Genomic DNA, 26,031 nt, shown 5'->3' on the forward strand with positions numbered 1-26,031 from the left:
CATTCGATGTCAAAGTTCTTTTTTTTCAGCGAAAACATGTGTTTGAGAATACTGATTTTTTATTAGTTTTATCTGAAAGGCTTACATATAAATTACTGCCTTGAAAGCTTAAAGTTATAATTTGGCTTTTTATACAGTTTTTTAATTTCTTCGATTGATAGAACTTTTTAGCAGCAAACTGGGGTTGAAATTCGTGTGACTGGGATTTAAATCACGATCAGACCTTGTTATTTCGATACGCAATAATTACGCTTGAGATTAGCCTGTGGTTTCGAATCTGGCTAGGGCCTCTTTTTCAAACGTTAAATATTTCGTTTTCAACAAAATTTTAGGCTTTTTATTCGTCGGTTTAGTTGTCACATCTTAGAATTGTTTTTTGATGCATACATTTTTCATTGAATTTTGTCAAGTGTTTTGGTTTGCTCTGCTTTTCTGTATGCCAGCTTGCAACGCTTTTGTATTTTATATAGTAATTGGTGCGAAGCTCCGCTTTGAATCTATGGCGCTCTACGTTAGATTTTTCCTGGGAAGATTTGAATAGACCGGCTATCGTTTGTCTGCTTATTTTGGTCGACTTAATTTCCAATTAAAAAATTTTTTAACATTGAAATTAGTTCTGTTACTTGTAAGTTTACGATCTGACAATTATACTCAGCGGCAATTTAGACGACAATACTTGGGTAGACAACCGTTTGTTTAAATAAAAACCTTCTCAAAAACTGGGAACTTCGTTTTAGTTTTTGTAATTCTCCAAGTAAGAAAAATATATTTAAAAATATAAAAGCTACAAAATCTACAATTTAGGTCGACCAAGCCGGTATAATACAAGAACGAACCATTTAAGTGATATAAATGTATTTCTGTTTCTTGTTTTTTTTTCGGTATCTATGCAATGTCCAATTTGTGAAATTCTTTCTGGTTTAAAATGAGTCGTAGGACTTCCGTTAATCTGCTCAAGTTTTGTCGGCTGAATTGCCGCATCTTGGACTCACTTTGTGCTGGTAAGCAGCTTCCATTGCAAGTGGAAATGTTTTTTTGTTGCTTCAGGGGGGAATCAGAACTTTTTCATCCGTTTTTTCGGCTCAGCTGGTGTCTGCTTAAAGATTGTCGACTCTGTTTCTGCTTCGTTAGTTTTGTTCCGTTGCTAAGTTAAAAGTAAGATATCTTGCTGGGTTTGTTTGTCTGTCTTTGAATCCTGTTTGACAAAAACGGCCATCATGAAAATTTCTGGGATTGGGTTTTTGAGACGATTTGGAAAACTTTTTGACTTTTGCAAAATTTTAAGTTTTTCTGAAAAATCATGCTACCCATTTTCAAAAAGGGATGACAATGGAAAGACCGCCTATACGTTTTTGTGCCTTGCTAATCTCATTTTCCTTTACCCCTCTGTCCACAGACTCCGAATAAGTCTGTGGGGTCGATTATTTGACCCATATTTTTCTTCGTGTTCTCAGAAACTGCCCTTAAAATCTGAGATTTTGGTTGCAATGAATAGATCGATTTTGAAAAGCTACCTTGCATAAGCAGCTAAGTGTAATTTTGTTATATTTACGTTTATCACGCTTGGAATAGTCAAATTTTTGATTTTTTGACCGTTTTTTGAAACTTTTTGACTCAACTCGAAAAACCGAGCGAAATTAAGTGATCAATCGAGAAACCCGGTCCTAGGAATCTTCTTTTCTTTGGCGGCATCGACCTGATTTTTACAGAAAAAAAAGTTGGAAAAACTTGAATTTCTGAAATTCATAACTTTTTTCTGCAAAAAATCAAGGTTGTGGCGGCTAAAGAAAAGAAGGTCCCAAAACCAGATAAGAAATTCAAGTTTTTCTGATTTTTGACCGTTTGTTTGAAACTTATTGAATTTTTTTTATCCAACTTCTGTTTGATTAAAACAAGTATAATGAAAACGTATGGGATTGGGTTTTTTTTAATTATTTATTTTTTTGAGACGCTTTGGAAAGTTTTTTCACTTTTTCAAAAATTTAGTTTTTCTCGAAGACTACTCTACCGATGTTAAGAAAAGTGGTACCAATGGAAGTTCCGCCCACTCCCATGTGTGCCTGCATAATCCCCAGTCTCTCTTTTTTAACCTTACCCCACTTTCTACAGCCTTCGAAAAAGTGTGTGGGGAGAATTTTTGGCCCGACTTTTTACATCTTCTGGAAAACTACTCTCCCAAATTTGAGATTTTGGGTTCAACGGATAGAACAGGTTTTGAGAAGCTCACCTGCATAAGCGGCTACACCCAATTTTTTTTACACAAAGTTATGGCCCTCAGAAAAGTCAAATTTTTGATTTTTTTGGCAGTTTTTAGAAACTTTTTGACTTTTCTCAAAAACTATCCTCCCAAATCTGAGATTTTATTTTCAATCAAAGGGATGGCTTGTGAGAAGCTGCACTGCATAAGCGGTTACGCACATTTTTTTACACAAAAAAATAATGACCCTCGGAAAGGTCGAATTTTCGATCTTTCGCCCTTTTTTGAAACATTATACTTTTCTCGAAAGCTAACCTCCCCAGTCTGCAATTTTCAATAATCACTAAGGTTTTGGGTTAAGTTCTTTTTTTGAATTTACCCATTCCGTACCGCATCATTATAACAAATTTAAAAAGTATCAAACACGTAACTCTAGCTTTTGTTTGAATTCGTCAAAATATTTGGTTCGTCATTTTTCTTTTTTTTTCCGACTTAAGTTTCTTTTATTTGTACTGTAGCTCATGTTTTGCGAAGCTCCGCTTCACCTTTGTGTTAACGTTCAAATTAGAATTATCAACTCCAATCTGATGTAATTTCGTTTTTTTTGTTTGATTGTTTACTCGGTTAAAAGTTCTTTCGGTTGTTACTTAATCGGATTTGTGGTATCATATTGCATCATTGGATGAGCGAATTATGTTTTATTGCGTGTGAATCTTTGAGGTGGTAATTTAATTTGTGTTCAAAGTTGTTTATGGACACATTTTCTTGGCTATTTTTTTGTTGACAACAGGTGGCAATTTTTTTGATTTGCCTTGTTTTTTTAAAATGAAGTGAACTTTATTCTAGACAGAGATGAGATATGAAATTTTTAGAACAACTATCTTTTCTCGACATATTGAAAAAAAAATTGACTCAACGGCTTCCATTTTTTTCTGATGTGGAGGGTCGCGGTGTAAAAACTTTAAAGCTCCAAGTTTTTAGAACTTTTTTTTTTCATTTTCAGCGAATTGGTCGTCTGCCTAAGAAGTGACGTCTTAAATTTTACCACAACTAAAATACTCGGGTTTTCTTCCAGACTCACATTATTTTTAAACAAAAAATACGTTGAAAATGATTTTTTTTTCTGTTACTGCAGCAAATTTTAGTATAAAAACGCGAGTTTTAATTAACTTTTCTTCAACTAAATCGACAGTTTTTAAGGAACTATTTAGTTAACTAATTTTTTTTTTACTTAACTAAAATCCGGGGCCTGCTGATCTAGACAGTGAATTTAATACCGAGCTAAACAAGCAAAATGAAGGCATTTTGGCGGTAAACGAATTATTGTTTCTCAACTTGCTTGCCCTAGCTTGATCTAACTAGAATAAGCTTGATCTAACTAGAATAAGACTAACTGCTGTACAAATTGTGATTCAATATGTTTTTTTAAAGATACGACTGTGTTCCTTAAATTTAACATTAGTCGAAATTAAAAAAAAATGTGAGAAATTATTGACTGAGTTGTCGGCGCGTCTAATCTTCTACTCGCCAGCTTGTGGTATGTGTCACATGTGTTGTGTCGCATGTGCTGTTAAACTCCACTTTATCTCTTCGTTCTTGTTAAACCTATCAAAAATAGTTTTATTTGTTTCAATTGAAAGCTTGTTTGCTTAGAATGCGTCAACATCAAATTATCTTTCGCAATTATTGTAGAATGTTTTCAAATATTGTGGAAAAATTATCAAAAAGCAATGAGTCAGGCCTTGGATCTCTACTTCTGCCATTAGCAAGACTGTTACAGCCGGCTTCTAGGCCCATATTTTCTCTCTAGAACCTTTGTATACAATTTGGTGTTACTACAGTGCAACACCATTCGCGAGGAAGTAAATTTATTTTTCAAAAACCATGTAAGTACATAGCGTTAAGACATGTCAGAAGTTTTTCAATAATAAAATACAATCAAAGTAATATTACTAAAAATTCTTTTCGTTTTATTGTTTTATGCAGTTTTATTGTTTTATCGCTTCATCGGCGTTTTTTTTGAAAATTATTTGAACCAAGTTAATTGAGTGACTCTTTCTTTGCTAGATCGAGCAGTCTTTAATGTAAAGTTTTCTTCTCAAAGTTGCTCATGGAGGTGTTACCTTCCTTGTTTCGGTCAAAAAGCTGTCTGTCCACTTTCTCAAAGTATTCAATTTCGTCATTCGTCTTTTCCGCTGAATAAAAGGTACTGAAAGAATCTTGATTGGTTTTAAAAGTTTCTGGCAAAAAAGCGATTTTGTTTTTGAAGATGTGATAGTCAAATCTGATTTATTGCGCCGGATGGAAAATGAGCTACATATTTTTGTTTTCTGTTGTTGTTTCGCTTTCGCACACTTCACGAAACAACTCTGGCGCAGGGTGTTTTTCTGCCCGATTTTGAAAACTTCAAAGAAAAATCTTAGTGTCATGTGTGGTATCATATTAACCCTCTTCTGCATGTGAAAAGTTTTGGTGGTTGTGATCTCAAGTCGTACTGAAAACTGATGCCTGAAAAGTTTTTCACTAACTGAGTAATTTTTTTTCGGCAGAGCGGTTGAGTTGACTTCTTGGAGTTTGTATGTTCCCAATCCAATTCGTCTGCCCACTTGAAACAAAGGCCAGTTTTTGTTGCTGTCCCTTTCAATTGAAACATTTTGGTCGAAAATTTCGATAAGTTTTCTGTTCGGCTGATAATCATTTTGGTTCGAATTCACATAAATAGTTTTTCGTGAGCCAAAAATCATAATACTGCAGATATTGACCGTTTGGTCGGTCATTCCACAAAACAAGAACATCGGAAAAAGTATAAGTTGCGTTTAAAAGCACAATGTTACTTAAGCGTAAAAAACTCGAGGAAAGAGTTCTAGCCAGTACAATAAATTTTGATATGATTTTGTTTGCATGCTAACTCGCAATTAACCAATTCAAACAACTAAATCGACAGTTTTTAAGGAACTATTTAGTTAACTAAATTGTTTTTTACTTAACTAAAATTCGGGGCCTGCTGATCTAGACAGTGAACTTAATACCGAGCTAAACAAGCAAAATGAAGGCATTTTGGCGGTAAACGAATAATTGTTTCACAACTTGCTTGCCCTAAAATCTAACGAGAATAAGACTAACTGCTGAAACAAATTGTGATTCAATATTCGGCCAAAAAACTTTCTTCTAATTGAGTGCCTTGCTCTTGCTTTATTTGCTTTTCTTTCTCACATAGTTGTCTATTAAACTCATTGTCTGGATCAGAACCGTCAACTTGTCATTCACCCTATTCTCAGGATGGAGGGACCAAATGATGGAAATTTTTTGTACCAATCGGAATAGTTAGTCGCTCCCGTTCGTCAAAATTAGCAGAAACTGAATTAGGGCAAGTTTTGCTGTACAATGCGTGCAGGTATCGAAAAAATGTATTGTTTTGTTTTTCAAATTTTGTTACCAATCAGAATTTTTAGTCGCTCCCGTTAAGTCAACATTAGCAGAAACTGAATAAGGGCAAGTTTTGCTGTATAATTCGTGCAGGTATCGAAAAAATGTATTGTTTTGTTTTTCAAATTTTGTTACCAATCAGAATTATTAGTCGCTCCCGTTAAGTCAACATTAGCAGAAACTGAATAAGGGCAAGTTTTGCTGTACAATTCCTGTTGGTATCGAAAAAATGGGATCTACTTAACAATTGTCCCCCTTTCAAGAAAGATGGGGGGGGGGGTAATTGTTAAGTAGATTAAGTTGTTGAATTTTTGGCTAATCAGATTGCAGCAGAATTCGAATTTTAAATGCAACGCTCTAGTGCTTAATTACTGCTTTTATTTATAGGGGTGGCAATTCTTTAGTAGATACCAAAGGGAGGGCGATTGTTAAATAGATCCAAAAAATGTAATGTTTTGTTTTTCAAATTTTGTTACCAATCAGAATCGTTAGTCGCTCCCGTTAAGTCAAAATTAGGAGAAACTGAATGAGGGCAAGTTTTGCTGTAGAATTCGTGCAAGTATTGAAAAGAATTATTTTGTTTTTCAAATTTTTAAAATGGGTTTTCTTTAATTAATAAGCTTTCCAAGATCTGACACTATTTGAAAATTCATGTTTCTGCTGATTTTTTATTAGTCAATTTGAGTTTTTATGGCCTGATTTTATTTGCTTAAAATAAGATTTTCGCGATTTCTTGAATACCCAATTCTGATTGGCTGAAAATAATTGAAAATGAATTTCCATCATTCGGTCCCTCCATCATGAGGGACGCCACCAAGGGAGTGTACTGCAAATAAATAAAGAGGCAAATCGGTGCAGCTCGATGTTTTTTGTAGTGCTTCGACTAATTTAACTAATCAATAAAAGCCTTTAATCGAAGGATTGTTAATTGCGTCATCCGCGCGTGTTGTTTTTTTTTTGTCTTTCATTTTGTCGCTCAGACGGATTAATAGATCCTGCGGTTTGTTACGTAGTTGTAACAATATGCAAAAGAGGGTTAAAAGGAGTGGAAATATATCCATGTCAAGTTCAACTGTTTTTAATTCACCATTGAAAATTAGAATATTTTTCGGGTCATTTAGAGACCCTGTCCTGATTCAAGATCCATTATTATAGTTAATTCTTACTTTGACGAGCAGTCTTATTTTGATGGGCAGTCTTACTTTAACATATCGCCACCTCTTTCATTCAAAAAGGAAAAACTTTCAGATGCGAAAAGTTCAGTTGAACGGGGAATTTTTTCTTCATATTTTGGGCATCGTTGGTTGAAATTGTTTATATTAGTTTCACGAAATTTCAACTTCTAACTTAGTTTTAATTTAGTATTTTTAAAACCGAGTTCTTTGCAAAAGCCAGCTAGCGAGCGTAGTGTTAGTTATCTTACGAATCCGAGTTCTTTCTAAACCGAATCGTACCAAAAATGCTCACTTTGCTGGCTCTTTCGCTGCATTGTTTTGGCAATTTAATAGCATTTCGATGCGCTTTATTGGTGGCTAGAAATTATTTATTACAATTGCCTTTAGTGGAGAAATAAGGGTGCTAGCCTTGTAACTTCGAGGTCGGCTGTTCAATTCCGGTAGATGGCATTTTTTCCCGACGCTTTTGTTGATGGTTTGGAATCTCGTATGAAAATATAAATCATGCAAATATTTTTGCTTTTCAGACTATTTTACACTGTAAGCTTTTTTTATAGTATATGGTTCGATGTGTTTAGGAAAGTAGCTACGCGTAAGGAAGTGTTTGTATTTTGTAAAGAATAACTGAATTTTTGCAAGGAGGGGTGTGGGTACCTCACCTAATTATAGTTTAAACTTTTTTAAGTAACTTTAGCTTAAATGTCTACTTTTTCGTACTTGAGTTTTTTTTTAGCGCCACTGTGTTCGGAACATTCTGTGCTACTTCAAGCTTTCTCAGTTTTTTTATTTGGAGCATATTTTTTTTACGACGGATAACGTAAAATTGACACTTTTTTACTCTAGCGAACTTTAGTGAGCGTTAGTGTTATACTACTACTATTCTTTTTTCTAACCTAAGTCATGGTTTTGGTGCCACTTTTGGGGCAACTCTACGGCTTTTTGGTACAATTTGCTTTTTTTGCTTTGGCATTTGAATAGTAATAAGTTAAGACAAATAATACATTTAAATTCATCAAATGAGCCGAAGAAAGCTTTTTGTCTCAAAACACATAACAATCATAAAAACTCGATTTCAGAAATTTTCTAACTCAATATATCTTGCAATTTTTGAAAAACATAATTTATACTATTTGTGGCTTTGTGCTTTGCAGTTTGTTACATTACAAAATAAGTGTGGATGTTTGCAGTTTCTTATATTCCAAATTATTACTTGCAAAATTGTGTCTTTTTGTATAAGGTGCTACTTTTGCTGTATCGAATAGGCAATTTGTTAGCATATGTAGCTGCTTTATTTTTGACTAGTGTTTGCAGATTGTTAAGAGTACGTGGCCGAGAAGGAGAGGCATGAGACTCCAATTCTCGAAGTTGCAGGTTCGAAGCGCATACATAGCAAAGTTTTATTAATTCGAGGCTTATTTCACGATATAAAGCTGTTTTTTTTTGTCGTGTGCTTGCTTGTGCTTGCAAAGCGCAGCTTCGCCTCTGTGTGAAACTCTGCATTGGGTATCGAAACTTGTTTTGGTTTCTCTAGGAAAGAAGCTATATGTAAGGAAGTGTTTGTATTTTTATTCAGAGCATAACAACTGTGTTCTTGCTCTTTATACTAATTTGCACCGCAAAGTCGATCAAAGAATGGTGGTTGATATGTTACAATAGTTGGTAATTTTGAGTACAGGGCATGAATTAAATTTGAGAACTTTAATGCATAATATACTCATTGCATTTTCAATCAATTGTACTGCCATTAAGATAGTTTTTGTAAAAACATTATTCTGCAAAATAAAATGCTATTCAAAAATTCAAATTTTACTTTTCTTTCGCCAAAAAATTTGGTTTTTGAATAGCATTTTATTTTGCATAGTATAACAAAAAAAGATCCAGCTATTGAAATTGAACCTACCACCTATTGTAATATATCACCGAATGGTGTGGTATATTTTGAACAATTTTACCTTAAGTTTGAAGCCTTAAATCAATACTCTTTTGTTCGTGTTTTTCTTGATCACCTCTGTGGTCGGAACTTTATGTGCTACTTGCACAGTAGTGTTCTTTTCGGAGCCGAATATTATTTTTGCGTTTTCCCAGTACATTGACTCGTGAGTTATGACATTAAAAAATCGAAATCCGCCGTGAGTTCATTTGTGAAACAGAGAAATAGGAGTTCTCATTTTGTATGTTGGAGTTAACCCAAGAGCAACCAGAATTGATCCAGAATGTTAATCAAAATAAAATTTTTAATAGCACTAAGAAAAACCCCAGCAGGCACAGGAATTTGTAATTTGTTTGTTCTTCAACTATACATCAGATAAATTAGATGTGACTTCTATGATCTCTCTGCTTTTCTTTCGAAACACTCAGCTTTTTCTCGCCAATTGCAATCCTGTCTGAATCATGATTCTCCCAAAGAAGCCATTGCTCGCCTAAAATGATCGCAAGAAATAGTTATCATACACCAATTGGCTAAACGCGAAGCGCCATCGAAGGAGTGGCAGTTAAGTTCTAAATTATATATATTGTACATCAATCAAATCGAAATTGATGAATTCCAAGTCACTTGTTTGTTAGTTTTGTTTTCGACTAGGTAATGCTCTCCCTCAATCAACGGGTGCAGAGAGCCCAAAGAAGGTTGTTGGTGTCCGATGAAAATAAATTTTTGTGCCTTGCTTATAGTTTATAAATTTGAAGCTTGATATCAGTTCATTACTTTTTTTGTAATTGAGTTTTTGGTAAGCGCCACTGGAGTCGGAACATACTGTGTTACTTGATTTTGAGGCCGAAAACCAGTTACTTTTGGAGCCCAATAATAGTTTTCCATTTTTTGCTGTATTTTAACCCGTTATGACATTCAATACTGGAAACTCATCGTGAGCTCATTGATATTAAGATTCAAATTATGGTTAATTTTCGAAACCTACCCAGAGACTGTTGATAAAGAGTCAATGAAGGCAAGGAAACAAAAAAATATGCTGAATTTTTGAGAGAGAGAGAGAGAGAGAGAGAGAGTTAAAAAACTGGTTGTAGATGGAACAAGTGTACATAATTATTAAATACGTGAATAAAAAAAATGTTTCATCGGTCACTGAATACATAGAATTATATAAGACTCCACTTAAGAAGTAAGGGGGAAGTTGGGTGTTAGCAGAGTCTACCCTTTATATTAGAATTTATTCTCTAGTGTGCATTTTTAATTAATTTGTTTGATAGCGTACAGGTTTTTTTTTTCATGGAGATGATTTTTTGAATTACCAAGTTAAAATTTTTTATTGATGTAAATAGAAATGACCTACGAAGAAATTAGGTTTTAAACAATCCTGGCAGGAGAATGAGCCGATGCGATGATTAAAGCGGAAATTAGAATTCGGAAACTGCAGGAAGTTAAATGCTCTAATTCTGTTTTGGCTTAATCTGTATTTAATTATATCTCTAGCAGTGGGAATTCTGTTTTTCCCTCACATATGTGACAGATTCTCTTATGTTTATGTTCATGACAAATTGTATACCCCATTTTATTTGCTTTTCCAGCTTGTCTAGATTTTCTTCAGTACAACCACTCAAAAGCATGCATGGATAGTGTAAATGGCTTAATTCAAGGGTATTGAGTAAAAGGTTTCTGGTTCGTAGAGGAATTTCATCTCTTATGCATTTTATTGTTTAGATTGCACTAGCCATCTTCTGTAACATTTTGTTAATTTCTTTTTTAAAGTTAAGTATGCATCCATGTTAGCACCGAGAAACGACGGATTCAGATAATTTGACTTGGTAAATTCCTACATACAGCTTGCAGTTTCCTGTGAGTTTCTTTTGTGATGGAGCAGAGACTTGTTTGTTAAAAAAGTGAACTTTCGAATAAAATAAATCCTATTGAACGTGGTTCCTGATTCATCGTCTGAGTTTTTCAGTTTTCCACATTTGAAGCGAGTTTTGATTGCCAGTATGATTTATGTTAATGTTGACCAGATTTTATCTCTTTTTAACAATTCTCATTCTCATCTAAGGGTTATGCAATCGGGTACTAGACATTTTATCCGTAAATAACTTTGTTCGGAATAGTCATATTTGTAGGAATGGTGAATTTCAAGACGGGCTCAATTTCTGTTATAAACACTTGGAGTAATTTTTGGACATTCTTGAAAACAATTATCTTCAAAAAATGTTGAATTTCATTCTGATTTGTTTTCGGCCTAGCTTACGTCGGTTAAGCTTCAGTTTTTAAGGGTATTTATATTCTGGTAATAATTTTTGTATTTGTGAAGCATGGATTTAATTTGGTTGTAACTATATTTGTACTATAATTGAAAGTTCTGTAATTTGTCATTTTACCAAGTCTGCTATTGAGATTTTTCTGTACATTGTAATTTTACCAAGTCTGACAGAAATTTCTGGCTTTCGGAGCAATCAATTATTTGAATGTTCGACCGTTTGCTGATTCTTTTTGACTTTTCTCGAAAACTGCCCTCCCTAATCATGAATTTCTGCTGGTGTGAATCTTCTCTTGTGCGTAAGCGTCTACATCAAAAGTTTTACAACATTTTTTGAGTCTCGGGAAAGTCTCATTTTGATTGATTGACCGGAAAACCGACACGACCATCTTTTTTGCAGAAAAAACGTAAGCCAAATGTTTGAATTTTTGACCATTTTTGAAAAACTACTATAAGATCTACGATGAAAATGAAAATTTAAATCGTAAGAACCAGTTGTGAGAATTTTTGCTGCAGAAGCGGCGATTCTTAATTTTTCGTAAGAAAAATCCAATGTCTTAGGGAAGATTTCAGTGTCTCAAAATTTTTAAATTTTTGTTATTTTAGTAAACAATCAACTACGGTTTTTGAAAAATCCATTCTTTGAAATTACTCATTTCATCCCACTTTAGTATAAAAGTTTCCAAAATCATCAAACAGCTATTCCAACTTCAGCTGGTCCGCTAGTTATCTTTTATCGAGACATACGAACATTTTGGTTCATTCAGTTTTTATTTCAACATTTTTTCTGCTTACGTTTTATGTTAGTGTTGTGTGCTCTGCTTTGCCTCTGTGTGAAAAAAAAAATGTTTTTTTTTTTAGTTTTTCAGTTTCCTATTTTAAATTATCTTTGCTTGAATCACAGTGGTCCCAGTATTATGTACTACCTGTCGAGCAACCGGCTATGGGTTATACTTTGGGGTCTGGTTTTTTGAAGCTTACTTTTCAAATTCATTATCCTAGCAGACCTAAAATTACGCTTTCCAGCAACAAGAGGAGATGGGGCGCGAATTGCATGTCTTTTTGCCTTTTCATACCTTAATTTAACGATTGCTTCGTATCAGTAACCACTGGGCATGATTTAGCGTGAATAATATTTTTACTACTCTTGTTTTCCTGGTGAAGAGGAAATTTGCTATACTGTTTTTTATTCCGTGGAAACGATTTCTGAATTATTAATTGAACGGTTTGTGTTATTTTTTTTACAGTGAGCATGTGCTTTGGCTCAGCAGAGGTCTTGGTTCTTCCGACATGTGGAACGCAGTAGATACAACTCGATGACAAATCTAAATCAGTAGCATAACATTGCAAGTTAAACTGCAGTCACTCTACTTGCCAAAATAAAATTTAAATGCAGAAATAATTGGCGGTCAATTATAACGAATATCTTGACAGGGCTTGAAGAAATTGGTTTTCGTCATCATCAAGACCCCTAGGCGCCAAACGCTACTATATACACGTGTTACTGAAGCTATATTACATTTCAATGTCGATAGTTAGAGCTATGAGACGATTGATGCCGCGTAAGTTTGGTAGATGTATGGGACTGGTGGCAATTTGCATGGTGATCGCACTATTTGTGGAAACATTTTTATTCGAAAGTCGTACAAATACCGGCTCAGATCAGATGGGAGATCCAAGACATTTGAATCCGAGGCATGTGGCTAAGTCGTCGCCTGTGGTATCATTTACATTGCAAGGAGAGTCCTCTGAGTTCCCTTCACAGTGGAATTTTGGAAAAAAGGATCTTTTCTTCAACCTAACGCTGGTGGGAGGTGACAACAGTCCAGGTATGGTTACATTCATATTTAGAATGGTCTTATCTACGCAAGCTGGCTAGCGTAGCGCTCTTCTTCTCGTTTTTTTTTCTTATCCAACTCGCATAAAGTAGTGTTTATTTATGAAAACAATTTCGCTGCATCGCCTTGGCAATTTAATAGCATGTGTTTTTTTTGATACCCTTTTTTGTGGTGGCTAGTGTTTAGATATTTAAAGCACACATGTCGGAGATGCGAGAGCATTACACTAGCAAACTCAACATCAGGGATTCGGTTCCGGTAGCTACTATTTCAAAGCTTATTTTGGCTTCTTCTGTATTTTTTTAACCTTTATGCAGCTTCTTATTTTTCGCGAATTTGAGTTTCACCTGTGTGAAATCTGATTTTTTCATGTTTTCTTTCAATAATTTACTTTTGATTTAACAACAGTGATATCGACTAATTTCACATGAAAAAGAAATTTTGGTCCGTTTTGAAAAATTGTGAACAGTTTCAGAAAAAGTTGTTTTCTATTTGTTTTTTTTTTAATGTGTTCATGATATCGCTGCCTTTTTTCAGCTATTCGACAATTTCAAGTGTATGATAACCAAGTTCGCTTATCTGTACACTAGCGATTGGCTTAGTTTTTTATTACGAACCTTTGTTTTCACTTCTTGGGAAATTTAAAGTTGTCACTTCTCGAGAAATTTCATTGTAACAATGGAAATTGCGTAGCACCTGTTATCTGCTTTACTTGTGGCTAGTGTTTGGTATCTATTAGGCTTCCGTGGCTGAGTGGTTAGTTTGTGAGACTCCAGGGCGCATTTTCGCTAATTCGAGGCTTATTTCTACTTCGCTTATTTCAATTTCCAGGTCGCAGGATTGAATCTCAGATGTAGCCGGATTTTCGCTAATTCGAGACTTATTTCTACTTCGCTTATTTCTGCTTTGCTTATGTGTTACATCTGAATCCAACACAATGTTTTCCTAAACTAATCGAAAAAAAAAACGTAAAATATGTTGCAAGTGAATTGTATTTTTTCTGCGTCTTTTGGAGTGACTTCGTCTCCGTATTGGATATCAGTCTGAATAGCAAAAATGTGCAGACCAGTTTTCCGTGACTGAAAGATATTTCTAACATATCCATTTCGAATATGAATCACGACTGTAAAGTTTTGATATTATACCACAATCGAGCACATGATATCTACGATTGTTCTTTACCTTAACCTGATCTTGAGCAAAAAAGACAAAGTTACGCCAAAATTACTTCACATTCTAAGTGCTTGGAAACAAATGTTTTTTTTCAGGTGGTCTTATCATTACTTTAATCTGATTATGCTTGCGAGCGGCAATGGTTTTGCAACGGTGCTTGATTTTTTTTCACTAATATATAGCTTTTTCAGATTAGCAATTTGCATAACAAAATCACTTGAATCATTTGATAGCTTGATTTCAAATTAGTGAGTATCTCCGGCACACTTAGCCTAGAGGTAATGTCCATAATTGGTTTGGCAAAGATCCTGGGCTCGCATCTGGGCAGGACATTTTTTTAAACAGAAAATTTTCCGTTTCTGAAAAAATTGTCGGCCTACTGTCTGATTATCGTATGTCTGTCTATGTTTTGTCGGCTTAATTGGAACCGGCATGTGACGCAAGCAATTTCAATGAAAATGAAAGTGTTTTTGATTAATTTTAGAGGAATATATGGTGTCGGCTTATTTTATAACGGCCTAAGTGACCTTAATTTGCGTGGTTTAAAAGGACAAAAACGTTCATATTTTTGCTTCCAGGGGGGGGGGGGTATAATTTAAAAGTTTAAAAGGTCAAAATTTTTATGACAATAATGTTTTCGGCTCAACGGGTTGCCTTTTAAATGCCGGGGTTGTATCGTTGAACGTGTTTTCATCTAATTGAACATCATTTGAGACAATTCTTTGACTTTGCAATTTTTTGACATTTTTTGTTTGTAGTTTCTTGGTATCACAAGTGGTGCGAAGCTATGCTTCGCCGCTGTGTAAAAGGCATCGGCTTTTGACATTTTTTTTGTGTGCTGCGTACACAGCGGCTTATAAAGTATGAGTAGAGTGGTGTTTTTTGTAAATTAATTGAACCATTCAAAGGTGTGTAACAAGGCGGTTTTAAGCACTTTTTGGAAAATGCTGACCAAAAAAATCACATTTTTTTTGGCGAGCGCTCCCCCCTCAAAATTAGTGTATATTGGCGCCTAAGGCGCCTTCAGAAAAATTTTAGGGTCTATCACCAAAAAAGATATCTCAAAATAGTACAAATGGGGATCCTTTTGGGTCGGCAGGGGGGAATGAGAAATACCAAATATTTAAATCGCAAAAAAAAATTGAGAAAAGTCTGTGTTTTGTTCTATTTATATTTTTTTCAAAAATCACTGTTGCCGAAACCATTTTGTTAAAACCATTTTGCTTCTATTGATGCAGTAATGCAATAAATTTTGCTTCTATTGATGCAATCAAAGATGATGCAATAAATAAAACTTTCTAGAATCAAGACTGATTATAGGAAGTCATTTTCTAAGCCAGCTTTTAAGCGTGACTAATTAGAAAATATTGGAAAAGTTTGAAGGTATACTTTTCTGCTGTATAAAATAACTCCATGATAATCTACCCTATTACAATCTTCCCTTTGCCATTCTACCCTTTTCTACTTTAACCTCTGTTGGGTAAATTTGTACAGGGAGAGTTTGTACCGTTAAATGTCGACAGGGTAAATTTGATAGAATTTAATACAGCAAATCTGAGGGTTCCTCGCCTAGCCAACATCTCGATGTAATTGCAGAGCCTGAATTTTGTCCATTTTCAAAGATTAGCACTCTTTCTTCTTTCTTTCTGAAGACAAAATTCTTCGTGTAGCTTGGTTTGTTTGTCCAAATTTCTGTCGGCAATGGGAAATTAGCTTCAGTCTATTGAGGGCCCTTTTTATGGCCGACCTTAGAGCTAAATAAACATCTTTTGCTATGAGAGCTATCTTTTGAGATCGTCTCCACGTATCGCCGCAACTTTGCATTTATAGAACCCTCGCCACGAACACTTCCAGTGAATATTCCATTCTTTTTTTTCCTGTTTCTTTGTAACTTTCACGGCCGTCGATTAGAAGTGTTTTCCGGTTCTGTTGAGTTTGAAACTAAAAATATTAATCAGTTTGGGAATAGTTTGTCAATATGACCATTGTGACTTAGTTTTTGTTTCGTTTTGGAACGAGATTTTGAAAATTGGGGACTAAAAGCAGTTAATTTTTGTCGTAATTTTCAGATTTTCAGGCCTTATTTACGATCTTTGCGAATCTTTTGAACAATTTTCTTCTGATATATACTGAAGTATTGTAGTTGAATTTGGTTGTGACCACTTGTTTTGTCGTGGTAATACTTTTTCTTCGCGGAATAGGTCAGAACGGGGCAGAAGTTGTTCATGTGGGTGCGGAAGTGGAAGAGGCAAAGAGAAGGTTCAAAGAGAACAACTTCGACACTGTTGCCAGTGAGAAAGTGCCCTTGGACAGAAGGGTGAAGGACCTCAGACACCCCGACTGCCTCAACATCCAATATGACCAGGGTAAGTAAGTCATCGCCGTATTCTACTTATTTATACACCATAATTCTGTCACACAAGAAAATTTATGTGTTCATTACGAGGCCAAACTGTGCACTGAGTAGGCGCTCAATTTTGTGTCTGAATGTTCCTGGATTCAGAGACAAATCTTTGAACAAATTAAAATTTTGTCAGAACAATCAAAAAAAAGGAAAGGACAACTTTTTATGCTCAGCTCTGGATCGCCCAAAATGCTAAAAATCTTAATAATTAATTCCTAATTAATAGTTCACGTTTTTCATGACAACAATTTTTTTGGCTTTTTGTTTTTTTTTCCTATTCTTTCGGCTTGATAGGTTTTGATCTATATTATATCCGTTTAATGACCATGTTGCTTCTTTCGACGAGCAAAAAAATATGTGTTTGCATGTCTGTGTTTTGAGGGTGAAGAGGACTTATTGACTTAAGTCTTGTTGATTGTTTTTCGGCTTTGCTAATGTTTGATAATTTTTTCCGGTGCTTGTTCCACATTCTATTGTCTTGGCTTTTTTTCCATTTGAAAACTAGCTTATTTTTTAAAGATCTATTTTTTTTTGACATTTTCGAGTTTTTTCGATTTTTTTCTGACTTGGCGGGTTTCTTGTTTTGTATTCCAAGTGGTGCGACGCTCAGCTTCGCCTCTGTGTTAATTTTTTTGCCAGAATAAAAACTCTGTTTGGAATATTCTGTGCTACTTGCATAACATCTGGTTACTCTTGTGATTATTATAAATTTCTTGGACCAAAAAGATGCTTTGAAATAACTTTGCGGAAGGAGAATTGAGAATCATTTTTGATTTCCCGGACACCAAAAAGGAACCTTTTCGCTCAGATTTATTAATCGAATTTGAATGCTATTTTGTGCTGTTATGTTTTGAAATAATTTGCTTTAAACAAGTTATTTTAGTATAGTGGAACTTTTGTGAGTATGATAAAAAGTGTTATTTCAGATTTGCCCTCGACGTCAATCATTGTGATATTTTACAACGAGGCACCTTCAGTTCTGCTCAGGACAGTCATCAGTGTGCTTAACAGGACACCGCTCAGTTAGTTTCTCATATTTTTAGGGGAATCCCTCATGTCAATGAACATGCATGTAATGTGAGCAAATCAAGCTGATGATGTACAAGCGTGTATCAGTTATTCTCTCATAACGTGTAATTGTGTAGAAATGAGGACGTATAATTTATATCAAAAAAAGTTTCAGCTCTGCAAAATTTCCCGCGCAGGTCATATTTTAAATGAAAATTGGCGTCTTTAAGCAGTTTTGAAAATCTTCGAACAAAAAATGCGTACTGACCATTAAAAACATTTTTACGCTCCGGAGCAGTTTTTAGAAAAAAAATAGTTGGACTCAGGACACAAAATTTTCGGATTCATAGAAACGAATAGCTTCTAACTAGATTAACTGCAGTTTGCGCATAACGCATGTATTAAATGAGTTGTGGTCTAGTCGTATACTGAGTATGCAAAAAGGGTTTTTTCAAGTAATCTGTCCTAAAAAGTGTAATGTGTACAATACGCTGATATTGACACATGAATCAAGATAACCCAAGCTATTTTTTGCACTTGAATTATTATTTGTATGCTTTTTGATTTTGTTTTGAGTGTGGCCCTACAGTTCGAAAACTCTTCTTTACCTGAGTTGTCATTTCTTTTTTTAAAAATCTAACCAACATCGTAATAATAACGCAAGCGATCTTGCGAGCATTGTGTTGTAGTACAATTTCACTCTTTTGCCAATCCAACTCTCAAATAAAAGTGTTAATTTTGGTAGCACCTTTGATAAACTCCACTATCGAACAGCGAAAGTCAAAAGGCCACGAAAAACGTGATGAACTTCTAGTTTCGTAAATGGTATTTAATTTTAAGATATAATCAGCGAAATAAAATTTAATCTATTGAAACTGTTTTCTCAATTTGGGTTTAATTTTATCGAAAAAGTGCAAATCGTAAATTGTTTATAAAATCAAAGAGCTTTAAATGCATCTAATTTTTTGTGAAGTTCGAAAGTTGAGATTTTTTCAAACAACAAGTCAGTTTTTTTCTTCTTTTTAATTGCGTTCATTGACTCTTTTCCAACTGTCTGTTGGCTATGTTTTTAAGAGTCGATCAACTTAGTTTTTTAAGATTTAGTCTTAAAATTTGTTTAGGCTCAAGTTTACTTTTTTGTGGTTTGACTTTTGACTTCTTTTCAAGTTCAGTTCATTTCCTTTGTTACAATGAAATAAATCCAGTACCAAACAGCCAAAGTGTTAAAGTCACGAATAACGTGATAGTCTTCCAATTTCGAAAATGGATATAGTAATTTGATTTCCCAGCGAAATAAAAATAATTGACCTATCGATCCAGTGTTTTCAAATGTGTGTGCTTTTTTGCTATAATCACGATCTATAGCAGTGAAACATTCGTAGCATCTGTTCTCGGCTTTATTTGTGTCTAGTTTTCGTTATCGGCTAAGCGTCCGTGGCTGAGTGGCAAGTGCGTGAGAGTCATAACTTCTAGGTCGCAGTAGGTCTTGAGTTCGAGTCCGAGACGTCGCAGAATTTTTACTAATCGAGGCTTATTTTTACTTTTTCTTATTGCACTTTTTAGAAATCTAGAGCTGCTTTTTGTCGTGCCTTCGCTAGTGTTTGCGAACACAGCTTCGGCTGTGTCTAGACATTCACAGAGCTTTGAGTTAATCTATTTTTTTTTCAGTTCGATAGTCCACAAAAAACAAGTCCGATTTTTTTTCTGTTTACTTGCGTTTATTGACTCTTTTTTTTAAGTATTTGCTCTCAAGGGTGTTTATGTTCACGTCAGTTTTCTTTTCTACTCAAAAGATGGACTTATTCGGCTGTAGATGGCTGAGCAGGCAGCTCCAATTAGAAAAAGGTTTGGCAAGTGCCGAAAAAGGCATAAACCGCCGATAAAAATTGCAAAATCAAGCCCCGTGTGAGCGGAAGTTAGAAGTTGGTTTAATTGTACAGCTGTTTTTTATCTGTTAACACAGTGAAATACATAAGATAATTTATTGAAACCGCTGTTGGTTTGCGTTGAGAGAAACAAATGAGAATTTCGAAATTGGCATTTGGTGCATTGTCAACAAAAATTAAATTTGTTTTCTCAAAAAGGTAGTAGACTTTTGTTCTTTTTTCTTAAAATTGCTCTGAATAACAATAAAAACTGTTTGGCGAAAATTATGTTTTGTGAGCCGAAAACCAGTTATGCAAGGTGAATTTAGGCGCCGATTGAACGTTTTATGAGCCAATAGTTTTTTGTTTCTTATACTGGGACTTAGTACAAAGAAAAGAGCGTGGGCTATGAGAACTGTTGATTTGAGGATCTAACAATCCAAGTTTCTGACGAAAACATTTTCTCCAAAATAACACTGGAAAAATTGTTATAAAAAAGCTTATTTGAAAATTTTGATGATTGTTATATATTTCGATGATTGGTATAAATTATTTACCGTTGCGATAAGCAAGGATAATGCAATCGGGTACCATACTTTTTCCTCTTAAAGATCTTTGTTCACAGGATCTGCAAATTTGAGAAGATCTCTATTGTTAGCACAGGGCAGTTTTAACAGCTGTAGTCTTCTAGGATACTGAGTCTTCAGCTGAAAATATATTAAAGTATAAGAAGATTTTTTGTCGGCTCTTATGATTTCGTACCAATTTTTATGTTAGTAAAGCCAAAATTTTCTGTTAGTAAAGAAAATTGTTAGAAATTTTCTGCCAGAAGTTTTTAGTTGCATTAAACTTTCAGTTTTTTTCGGATGCAAGGTTTCTGATTTATTTTTTTTGTTCTAAAAAAGTGTGGAATTACTTATAGTTTTAATTGGCTCAGTGTGTTTTAGGTTAGAACAATTTAACTTGAAATCGATTCAAGTTGATGGCATAGCGTATTGTTTTCATGTGTTAATTTTTTTAAGTTCATATTTTTTCGAAAATGTTTTTTTTTCTATCTGGATTTGACTATTTTGTCTACGAAAAATTATTGCACGAAATTCAGGTGTTTGGTTTTTTCTGGCTGAAATCTTTGAAGAAAAGCTTTTTCACATGTTTTCTCAGATTTTGTGCAAGTTTTTGCATTTACTCGTTTTTTTTCCATTTTGATCCTACTTCATAGCAAATAACAGATAAGGCCTTTTCATGTCCCCAGTTTTTCTTCTAGGATATGCACGTTGTCTGGTTGCAACGTTTTAATGAACGTTTTTGAGTAAATTTGGGAATTTTTGTATCTCGATTTCTCTTTCAAGTATTTTTTTCTTATCATTTTATCCATTGTTTATGAGAAAAAAAAATGAAGTTCTTTTGGTCAGAATCTTTCTTATGTCTTAGGTTAATGTTTTCTATAACATTTGCAAAAAGATTTTTGTTCTTGGTTTTTCTACGATTTCTTCAACAGAATTCATTCAAGGTTTTCACTTTTCGTTAGAGAAAAAATCTATGATTTGTGGCATTTTATATCTATGCAAATGGTGCGATGCTTAGCTTCGCCTCGATGTACAATTTTTTTTGAGCAGACCGTAAAATTAGCGATCAAAGTTTAAAACAGGGATTAAATAGATGGAAGGCAAACTGAGTACTCACTGGGTCTTGCCGTTTCTATTAAATTAAACAGAATGCATTAAACACAACAAAGTCAGTTTTGTTTTCAAATTCTAGTATTAATATTCCAAAGTTTTTAAATTACTTCGAAAATTTTGGTCAGAAAAATTAGTTGTATTGTCTCCTCAGTTTACTTGCGCTCCATTTTTCTGTAGAATTTGAACCACTTCCAAGTTGGTTTTTCTAAAACAAAACAATTAAGTTTTTTCACGTGTAAAAAAATTTAGACTTCTCGAAGGTCATTTTTTAACCTAGACTTAGCATTCGACCCGTTGGTCATAAAAAAGGTATGTGTTAATGAAATAAGCTTTGTAATAAATCATATTGCCTGGTATGAAATTTCCTAAAATTTATATTCAATAATAAATTCTTCATTTTTCAGCTTTTTGCAATAGCAGTCAATACGAACAGTACAGTTTAGAATAACAGTTCTTGGAATAAAGTAGCATCTAAGTAGTTTTTTCCGCTCATCAGATTCAGCAGGTTTTCGACTCTACTTGGCAGTAAATATGATTCAGTGTTATTAAAGGAAGGCCAAATGAAGGTCATTTTTGTTTCCTTTTACTATACGTTCAACTTTTTAATGAAAATAATTAATTGTGTGAAGTGTGTTGCAGTAATCTATTTGCGTAAAATCAGGGTCTTACCTTGTAACTTTCTATGGTAATTGCAATGAATAAATTTCGTAGATCACAGTATGAGGAAAAGGATATTAAACGGGATATTTAAATTTTGATAGACTTTGCCATTTGCTGTATTCAAGAGCTTTTGCTGTCAAAGGCCAATGGCGGCATGATCAGCTTACTAAAGGGTATTTCAAAACGTGTTTTGTTTTGATAAATCCACTCTCATTTCACAAAAATTTGGGATATTGAAGTGGTTTTTTTGCAGTAGGCAGCAAAAGTTCGCCGAATTTCGATGATACAATTCATTGAATTGGATTGTTTTTTTTTGTTCATACATGTTATTGCGATTTCACTACATTTTGTGCTGAACAAGCGACAGTTCTGATTTAAATTAAGTTATCCGGGCAAATTGAATAAAACTTAGAGTTTAAAACGGGTTTTGGATCAACCGTACAATCCCCCCTCCCCATTTGATTTATGAGGGAGAAAATATGGATTTTTCAGGAAATAACTAAGTATACCTAAGATTTATAGAAAGTAAGTATATTTAGAGAAAATCTGTTAAAAATACGTTAGTTTAGGTTGTTAGCAGCATTCAAATGCAATCCCACATAAAAATCGTGACAACCAATTTTATGTGCGCGTTTTTCGAAATGCAAACATTATACAAAATTAGTTTTCAAATTTATCACGCGGCTAGGGAGGAAATTCTACGGTTGGTCACTTAGGGGGGAGATTGTACGGTTGATCCCGTGTTTTTCTCAAATTGGGTTGAATTTAGACAAACAAATGATAAAGACAAACTTTTTTACCCCAAAATTTTACCCAATAAACGACATTGTTTGCTGTTTTTAGTCAATCAAAAATTATGTCAAAACTATTGGTTCAATTGCTGACAAAAATATATCAATGTGAGCATCTTATATAGCCCAATAAAATTTACGAAAAGTATGATTTCCAAAAAGTTGTTAAAAAATTGTTTACATGTTAAAATTGGTAATTTATAAAGAAAAGTTAGCGTTTTTATTTTTAACAATATATCAAAGCGAGCATCTTATAGAGCCCAATAAAATACAGGGAAGGTTTAGTGATCTCAATTTTGTATAATTAAATTCATTTTCACCTAATAGCCAAAAATGTCAATTTACTATATTAGGTATCATTTTTTTTTATTTAAAAACACATTTTAAACGTTTGCGCCAATTGTTGGAGTTTACCAATACTTAAAGCGTAATTTTTGATTGGCCAAAAAAGCCGAAAATGGTCGTTCATGGGGTAAAATTTTGAATCCGAAAAATTTTGGACCCGTAAAGTTTTGTATCCGTCAATTGTTGTATAAAATCACACCATTTTGAGAAAAACGCGTTTTAATTTTTAAGTTTAATTAGTTTTGTCCGGGTAATTTAAATCAGCACTATCTACTAAAACAGAACTAAAACAAAATTTTTTAACTCGTTTTTTTTCCAAATTCGTGTCATTATCCAGATTTTTAAACGGGTAATTATCTGGAACCTTAAAACGGGTCATTATCCGGAACCATAAAAGGGTCATTTAATTTGGTTCCAGATCAAGGAGGTAAAGATAGTCAATTGTTGTTATGCTTACATCAATTGACCTTGTTTACCTCCTCAAATTTGAACCAAATGAGACAATCCATTGTAATTTTGTTCGAAGTTTCGCACAACAAAATTGCACCAAAAACAAGTTGGTGAAATTCTAAGCAATTTTAGTCCACATCATTTTTTGGCCAAATATACGCAAATTTGAAAAAAAAAAAACGATTTTAAAAATTCTCCATAAGTTCATTTTATCCGGTTCGTTTAATTCAGCTCTATACTAGCTCAACCAGCACAAAATTCAGTGAAAACTCTTCAAATTGCATAAACATGTGTGAGCAAAAATTAATCTAAATATAGTCTATAATATCACCTGAAACTACTGCAAAAAGAATCACTTAAACAACCCAAAAATTTAAGAACCGAGAGAGGAGTTATGAAAAGCACCCTGTCGTTGATCAAAGAAATCTTCATTGATTAGATAACAGGTACGACAGAAGTAATACATGTAAACTCGAGAATCATGTATTTGTTCAGAATTCGTGAAGGAGGTTATTCTCGTGGACGACCACAGCGACATTAAATCCAACGTTGATGTGCTCCCAAATGCAATTAGAACCTTTTTCCCGCCGATGGTTAAGTTAGTGAGGAACGAGAAACGCCTCGGCCTGATCAAAGCCAGGATGGCGGGCAGCGACAAGGCCAGTGGTGACATCATTCTCTTCTTGGACTCCCACTGCGAGGTTGGACCAGGATGGCTAGAACCTTTGCTACAGAGAATCAAAGAAGACTATCGTAATGTAGTGATGCCTTCGCACGACATCATCAAAGCCGAAGGGTTTGAATTTGTAGGAGCCAGTACTATAGATAATCAGGGTGTGTTCAACTGGGGTCTATTGCATATTTGGCAGGGTCTTCCAGATTTTGACAAGGAAAAAATCAAACTGAAATCAGACCCTGTAAGGTCTCCCACTATGGCAGGCGGACTTTTTGCTATTTCAAAGAAATGGTGGGAATATCTGGGGAAGTACGATCCTGGTTTTGAAGTTTGGGGAGGCGAAAATGTGGAATTATCATTTAAAACGTGGATGTGTGGCGGTAGGTTGGACATCATGCCTTGTTCGCATGTCGGTCACGTGTTCCGAGGTGGATCCCCTTATCCCGCCCACGTGAAGAACTCCATGTCCATTAACCAGAAGCGTCTTGCCGATGTTTGGCTCGATGAGTACAAAGAAATCGTGTATTTAAGGCATCCAGAGCTGAAAACGTTGGACGCCGGTAACATATCGTCACGTGTCGCGCTTAGGAAAAGTCTCAATTGCAAGTCGTTTAAGTGGTACATGGAAAACGTAGTACCAGATAAGTATGTACCTTCGCTGAAATTAAAAGCAGGAGGTGGTATAAAGACATCTGAAAAATGTGTAGACACAATGCAAAAAGAAACGGGCGAAGTGGCACTTTATCCGGCATGTCACTACACCGGATCACAGAACTTCCAGATGACTGCAAAGGATGAGATTCGTCATGGGGTGGACGCGTGCCTGGAAGCAGATCTAGTGTACCAGAAGATCGTACTGGCTCCATGCAGTGGTAAAGTAATGCAGAGTTGGAGCCATAGTGGTGCAGGTACTCCTATTCAGTCCAAGGCCAATAGTGAATACTGTGCGGCGGGTGTAGGGGACTCTCTGTTGCTGTATAGATGTGATGCACATGATAGCAATCAGGCATTCACATTTAAAGAGTACTACAATGCTTAATAACAACCAGGGACTCACTTTACCAATTGTCATGAGCAGATCAACTCAACACAGCCTAGGTCTCCAAAACTTGAATGATTTTGGGCGGAGTTGTTAATTTTCAATTTAAATACAAGAAAGGTGCTCTTAGCAAGATTCCCATAATTATAGCTATTTAACTTGATACCTCTTTCCAAAAAAAGGAAGCTCAAGCAATCAAATTTCGTAGCAATCAAAATTTTACAGACTAGCAGGTATCGCAATCGTGGTGTGCAGATAACGGAAACTTTGAACAGCTTTTTTATTAGTCATTTCGACCTATGATTTCTCACTGATGTTGACCGAAGAAATATTCACTGGCGCTTTAAGTACTCATGCCGAATAAATTATCTTTATTACATATCTCGGTAAAAATAGAATAAAACGGTTTGTTTCAGATGCAGAGCAATGTATATTCGCAGTTTGAATTATTTTCACTTATATTTGATTCTTTTTTCTTTATAAAATGTTCATGTTATCCGATGATCAATAAATTCTGTTTTCTCTTTGTTTGATAAGATAAAGAACCTAAATAAACCTGGATAAAAATCATAGTAATGGCTCAGGTTTACGATGTCCGATTTTTGTTTCAACTGTCGAGGAAAGTGACGGAGCATTCATGCTTCGGGTGTTTATTATTCAGGCCAATTTCGAATCTTTTTTGCTTGTGATTAGCTAGCGTTATCAAATCGGAGCATTTGGTTTTTTCCCCGTAAACATTTTGTACAACAGAATCACTGAATCAGTTTCCTGAAATCTTTACTTTCCTCAACCAAAAGTCTGCATTTTAAACGTCTGCTTTTTAAACATTGTGTTGGAATTTTGTAAAATTTATGGTAAAATACCAACTCCGAGTTGGTAGATTTTTATTGGCGTTATATTGTATCGGCTTAGTGGCATCAAATTGCGTTGTTTAAAGTGCGAACTAGCCCAATTGGGGGACTTGTTTACTTGAAGTTAAATGAAAAAAATTTTCGGTTCAACTGTTGTATGCTCAAGTTGTGTTGGCTTTTTTGTTGCTTCGTAAGTTTTTTTTGTGTTCTTTTTCTGAAAATGATTTTTTTTCAAGACAATTTGAGATGAACCTA

General features: G+C 34.6%; 1 protein-coding gene across 3 annotated transcripts; it reads left to right on the top strand.

Moving 5' to 3' along the window:
* Positions 1 to 981: 981 nt before the first annotated feature.
* Positions 982 to 25,419, top strand: LOC134855326 (polypeptide N-acetylgalactosaminyltransferase 13-like). 3 transcript variants are annotated; one of them, XM_063871832.1, is made up of 5 exons: positions 982 to 1,001; positions 12,245 to 12,826; positions 16,210 to 16,374; positions 17,339 to 17,434; positions 23,706 to 25,419. In XM_063871832.1, exons 2-5 carry the CDS (start codon positions 12,523 to 12,525, stop codon positions 24,923 to 24,925), a joined length of 1,785 nt encoding a protein of 594 aa, XP_063727902.1. In that variant the 5' UTR covers positions 982 to 1,001; positions 12,245 to 12,522; the 3' UTR covers positions 24,926 to 25,419. The 3 variants fall into 3 exon arrangements, with proteins under 3 accessions (XP_063727902.1, XP_063727910.1, XP_063727896.1); XM_063871840.1 differs by having other exon boundaries at positions 983 to 1,001; positions 12,432 to 12,826; XM_063871826.1 differs by lacking the exon at positions 982 to 1,001 and adding an exon at positions 3,874 to 4,083.
* The last annotated feature ends 612 nt before the right edge of the window (positions 25,420 to 26,031 follow it).

This window comes from Symsagittifera roscoffensis, chromosome 1 (genome assembly GCF_963678635.1).
Source record: "Symsagittifera roscoffensis chromosome 1, txSymRosc1.1, whole genome shotgun sequence".
NCBI lineage: Eukaryota > Metazoa > Xenacoelomorpha > Acoela > Convolutidae > Symsagittifera > Symsagittifera roscoffensis.